This window comes from Pongo pygmaeus, chromosome X (genome assembly GCF_028885625.2).
Source record: "Pongo pygmaeus isolate AG05252 chromosome X, NHGRI_mPonPyg2-v2.0_pri, whole genome shotgun sequence".
Classification (NCBI taxonomy): domain Eukaryota; kingdom Metazoa; phylum Chordata; class Mammalia; order Primates; family Hominidae; genus Pongo; species Pongo pygmaeus.
In genome coordinates, this window is record NC_072396.2 from 75,682,614 (window position 1) to 75,688,613 (window position 6,000).

The 6,000-nt window shown below is 43.0% G+C and overlaps 1 protein-coding gene across 7 annotated transcripts in view; it reads right to left on the minus strand.

The window, feature by feature from the left end:
• Positions 1-1,904, minus strand: part of HDAC8 (histone deacetylase 8) — a 240,898-nt gene extending 238,994 nt beyond the window's left edge. For 2 of the 7 annotated variants that reach the window (XM_054471183.2, XM_054471185.2), the window contains exons 1-2: positions 1,429-1,904; positions 831-883 (exon numbers count right to left, since the gene is read on the minus strand). In XM_054471183.2, coding sequence (XP_054327158.1) covers positions 831-883; positions 1,429-1,653 — 278 coding nt within the window. In that variant the 5' untranslated portion in view covers positions 1,654-1,904. The remainder of the gene's footprint in view (positions 1-830; positions 884-1,428) is intronic. The other 5 variants (XM_063660411.1, XM_063660412.1, XM_063660414.1 and 2 more) reach the window with 5 other exon arrangements.
• Between the last annotated feature and the right edge of the window lie 4,096 nt (positions 1,905-6,000).

Here is a 6,000-nt window from a genome sequence, read left to right on the forward strand (position 1 = left end):
CGTCAAAAAAAAAAAAAAAAAAAAAAAAAAAAAAGCTTAAAAATTCCCTTTAAAAGGTACAAAATGATTTTGTTAATAATAAGGATAAAATCTGAAAGCCTATTATTATTACACTACCTTCTGGGAGATAAATGAAGCATAGCACACTAGCTGGTATGGGCACTCACCTATTTGGCCAGAAATTGTCATAAGTAATCCTATATGTGGCAGGGTTATATTTGCTCTTATAACGGCATCAAATACAGAAATGGCAATAAACAGCAAGTTCATGTTTTTGGAAGAAACAGTTAGCTCTCTCTTGAGTTCTGGCGCAGTCTTAGCAGTTTTCTTTGGTCTTTTTTTGTTTGTTTGTTTTTTGAGACGGAGTCTCGCTCTGTCACCCAGGCTGGAGTGCAGTGGAGCAATCTCGGCTCACTGCAAGCTCCACCTCCGGGGTTCAAACGATTCTCCTGCCTCAGCCTCCCGAGTAGCTGGGATTACCGGCGCCCGCTACCACTCCCGGCTAATTTTTTTTGTATTTTTAGTAGAGACGGGGTTTTGCCATGTTGGGCAGGCTGGTCTCATACTACTGACCTCAGGCGATCCACCCACCTAGGCCTCCCAAAGTGCTGGGATTACAGGCGTGAGCCATGCTCCCGGCCCCCCAAGTTTTCTTAATTCTTCAAGAGCTTCCTTGGGATTACAGGCAGATTACAAACACTGTGAATACTTTCACAGAAAGCTAAAATAATTTTTTCAAAAGACCATTCTCTTCCTCGCCCCACTGTGAAGCAGGATATTAAGGCTATGAACACCTAGCGTCAGGGCTATGTTCAAGAAAGACAACTTACCTCATTTGCTTATGCAGTGCATATGCTTCAATCAAAGAATGTACCATACTGGCCTAAAAACATCAGCGTAAAAAAAAAAAAAAAAAAAAAAAAAGAAATAGTCTCTTAAAAGTTTAATTCAGCAAAATCCCCGTCAATCTCATCATCCTGAACAAAGGAACGGATTAACTTTGTTTCAACTGGCTTCCCTTCTGTTAACAGTTACAATACACTTTAGACAATACAGATACAAAGTATCAAAATCACTAAGGTGAAAGCTACCGGGCCTTAGGCAGGTGATGGAACACCTTCCCCCTGCAGCTTGTTTTCCCCCGACTTCAGCGGTCCCCTATGAGTGGAAACTGCGTCCTCTCCCCTCCTTCGTACCCCCTCCTCCACTCCTACCTGTCCGTTGGACGTCCCGAAGAGACATGCTGCGCTCTCAGAAACGATATGAGAACACTTCCTTCTGATACAGCTTTAGGTATCTGATACAGCTACTCGTAATTTCTGAAGATTTCCCCCAGCCCAGTGTCCTCTCCGCTTCCTAACGCTCTTTCGTCCACCGCCCCCACCCCCACCCCAAAAGCCCATGGTCTTTCATCCCGACTTCCCTTACCCGTTTGGGGATCTTGGCCAGAGAGTCACACATACTGACATACTCGGGACTATAGATATAAACCGGGACCAGCGACTGCCCACTGTCCGCCGGTTCCTCCGGCTCCTCCATCTTCCACTTAAAACCGTTCCGCAGCCACCTTCCAGATCTGGCTTTTTTCGGACTCGGCCAGGGTTCCAGTTCCTGCTCCTCTGATCGGCCGCAGCGGTGCTCCCTGGTCAACATTCCCTCCTATTCTTGAGATCGCCGGAGACACTATTCCCGCTCCCCATCCTATTGAAGGAATGGATGGGACTTCCCAGACCAGACTCCCCTCATTTAGTGACCACAGTTCAAGAAAAAGGGTTTGGCAGATGTAAAAGTCCAAATAGCTGTCAATTAGGATCGATTTTTTTTAATGGCACAAATAAGTAGGGTCAAAACTAACCATCCTTGTTGCCCTACGGGGCCATTTGAGATGAAGTCAGGCCAGTTTCACAGCATGCTGGGAGATGTAGTTTCCGGAGGTTTGAGCAACGGAAGAGCCGGGGCTAAACACTAAAATAACCGCGATTTTTAGTTTCGGCGCTAAGACCAAAAAAAAAAAAAAAAAAAAAGTAGCCTCAACTCTTTATGAATTGTTTCAATCTGCAAACACATCCATTTCATCCATTTAACCATATAAACACAGATAGAATGTGGCCACCTAGAGCCTCCACCATCCAGCTACATCAGCTGCCTATCCTAAGGTTAGGCTTTTTTTTGTTTTGTTTTTTGGTGGGGGCGCTATTTAATGGCACAAATTGTTTGAAAAGTTTACACAGTAAATTCTGTGATGCAATTTTATAGTTCATTTCTTTTCATCATTAACTATCCATGTGCACATGAGAGTTAACAATCTCAATAATTTACTCTGGCAAATCTGATAGTACTTTCGCAAGAGACTGGCTGGTGCAGTGGAAATTGCTTGGTAGATTCCAATCAAGCAATGATGTCAAATATAACTCCTTGAACATTCATGTGGTAGGAAGGTTGCAACTGCAGCTCTTCTCCTCCTACCTCCTCTTGTTTCTGCAGCTCAACATAGATTAGGGAAATATTTTAGATTTGGTGTGAGGGTCCAGTTTAAGACTATCTGAGGCGGTTTTAGAATTACCATCAGCATTTGGAGGTTCCTGGAGGCCCCTATGATCTGATACAAGCTGGCCAGTGCTCAGGCTCTCAATTCTCATGGCAACCTAAACTGACTTACTAACACCACTGGGACAACCCAACATCCTTACTATATTTAAAGTCTGGCTTACCTTTTAGACTTTAAACATTTATTGAAGATTGTGACATGCACATTGGATATATTATCTCATTTCATCCTTGCAACAGTCCTATAAAGGAGGTTGCAATACACCCATTTTACAGATGCAGTTTAGAGAAACAACCACTCAAAATCACATACTCAACAAGCAGATAAGTAGGAATTCAAAATTAGGTCAGCCTGACACTGAAGCCTTTGAACATTTCCTTTATTATATAAACTTGATTCGTCCAGGATGACTTTGTGTTATGATATAACTGTGTTCACCCTCCATTTTGTATCCCTTCAATACTTATTCTGAAAATCTTGGGGGTGTTTTGGTGATGTGCTCTGTAACTAGAATGTAAGATCTTATGTTTCTTTTATTTATGTCTTCCCATGGCAACTAGTTAAAAGCTCTACAGTCATTCATTCATCAAACATTTATCTGATATTAAGTGTACAGTACAGCTGAGGATTCAAAGATAAATTATAATGTGATCTCTGCTCTCAAGGAATTTGCATTTTTTTTTTTTTTGAGACAGAGGAGTCTTGGTCTGTCGCCCAGGCTGGAGCGCAGTGGCGCGATCTCCGCTTGCTGCAAGCTCCGCCTCCCGGGTTCACGCCATTCTTCTGCCTCAGCCTCTCCAAGTAGCTGGGACTACAGGCGCCCGCCACCACGCCCGGCTAATTTTTTTATTTTTAGTAGAGACGGGGTTTCACCGTGGTCTCTATCTCCTGACATCGTGATCCGCCCGCCTCGGCCTCCCGAAGTGCTGGGATTACAAGCGTGAGCCACCGCGCCCAGCCAGAATTTGCATTCTTATACAGAAGATGGGGCAAATACACAAGAAACCAAAGGCAATGCAGAGTCAGACAATGAATGTAGGGTGCTTAGCCTACTTAATAAATAAGCATTAAGTACTAAATAACTGGCATTTAATAAATGGTAACTAGAATTCATCTTTGATGGCATTTGAGAGGGTCTTAGGAGGTGGGCAAGATTTTGCTCAGTGAAGATGGGAGCCAGGAGAGAGCTGACTGGAATGAACAGCATAAACAATAACACAAAAGGGAAAATTTCTAGTCGAGTTTAGCTAAAAGGGCCAGATCATGAAGAACATTGAATACCAGGCTAAAAAGAATAGACTACATTCTGTGGGAAATGGGTAAACATATTTAGACAGAAATAGTAAGGAAAAAAGATTTCTATAGCAGCGTGTAGGAAAGATTAGTCATTAAAAGGCTAGGGGCAGTTAGAGTGCCACAATGGTCCAAATAAGAAGTGATTATGATTTTAAACTGGGGTGGGGACAATGGGAACAAAGGAGAAATAATGTACAGGGTAGGTTCAACAGGACTTTTTTATTACTTGGATATTGGTGAGAGGGAGTAAGATGGAAAAGGGTTGCTGAAAACTCTTAAATGTAAACTCTGGGTAAAGAAAAGATTAGAGGTAGCAATATAAGAGGGCAATTGGGAGGAAGAACTCATACAGTAGGGCAGAATGGACACAGATTCTGATTTTAAAAGTGTTGAAAAGTGTTTCCGAAATTAATGGGTTAAACAACTGCAGTGATACACACACACACACTCACACACACACTTTTCCATATAAAGAGGAGAAAGCTGAAGTCATAAGAGTGGCTGAGCTAGGCAAGGGATGTGGCTTTCTCCACTGGGATGCCTAATAGTCATATCCAACAACATTTTCAAAACCAAGCTCCCAATTTCCCCACCCAAGTTCTTTCCACTCCTTTTCTATCTTTCGTAGCTCAGTAAAGACACCAACATCTATCCAGTTGCCTAAGTCAGAAAGCTGGGAGTTATTTGTGTTTCTTCCTTTCCTTCACCTGCAGATCCAGTCCATCAGCAATTTCCATCGGTTCTACGTCCAAGACATGCCTTAAATACGTTCACTTCTCTCACTCTGTACTGCCACCACTCTAGTCTGGATACTATTATCTTTCACTTAGACTTTCTGCAGTATCTACCTGGGCTTTGCTTCCATTCTTGCTGCCTTACAACCCATTATCTTTGCAGCCACCAGAGTGAGCCTCCAAAAAAAAGTAAATCAGATCATGTCACAAAACCTGCCCCACACCCTGGTGAAGACCTCTGAGCTAGGAAGAAGAGTGTCATTTTTGGAAATGCCTGTGTGTAAGGGTTTAGAGGAGAAAAAGACGTCAGAAAGAAGACAAGGAATGGTCAAAGACCCCTTTTTGTCATTAGAAATTCACTGGTGCCCTATGGAACAAAACAAAACAGGAGGTAGGGGAGGAAGCCAGATTGTGGGGGTTTAAGAAGTGAAGCCAACACAGTTAAGTGTAGCTTCCTCTTTAAAAAAATGTGATTGTGAAAGGAAGGAGTTAGTCTAACAGCTTGAGGGGATGTCGGAGCCCAGAAATTTTTTTAAGATAAGAGAAAACTGCACGTTTATAGACAGGAGAAGCTACAGGAGTTGACTGAAAGGTGAGATCATGATGACTGGCAACATAAGGAGAAATGAGACTTGTTCTGGGCCTTCAGGGATAGGCAGCGGAAAGAAGGCAGGAGATAGACTGGCCAACTGATACCCTAAATTCTGGACTCTTCTTGGATGACATGAAAAGGTATTGTTTCATGTGTCCTTTCTGATCTAGTAACAAATAGCTGAATGGTTCTAAAGTGGAAACACTATCCAAGTACCCCATGCAATGTGGCAAGATGATTCAGCTATGGAGAAAGATAAATTGTTGCACAATGCTCTGGAATTGGCAACCTATTCCTCCAGCTAATCTCAAAGGGCGGCTAGACGCTTGCTCATGGTTAAGAAAGAGCACAAATTGTGCCACAGGTCCCTCACCTCAATTTTCCACATTCGTAACACCCATATGGTTCTTAAACTGGGAAGAAAACCCTTCTCAATGCACTTTATTTGCAGTTGGAGGACTTGAGGTCAGAGGAAGTAGGTTGAATCTTGGCTTCAAAGCTTGCTAGGGTGGTGACCCGGGGCAAGTTACTTGACTCACTTTCCTCAATCGTTATTGCTAAAAGTAACATTCGAACCGGTAAGTTCAGGTTGGGCTGTGCCATATTTTTTTGGTGCTTTCCCCTGCCTTTCCCCAGAAGGGGAGGCAAACACATCACAAGGGCACCATCTTTCAGTGAATGAGCAGAGTCTTCTCTGCTCATTTCACTATCTGTCCAGTGACACTTCAACTGTCTTCAGCTGACCCTTGTTTTCACACCACCCCCTTAATGTCATTTTCCTTGGAGAGTGTAGTTGTTGAGAATGTGAACTCTAGAGTCAGACTGCATGG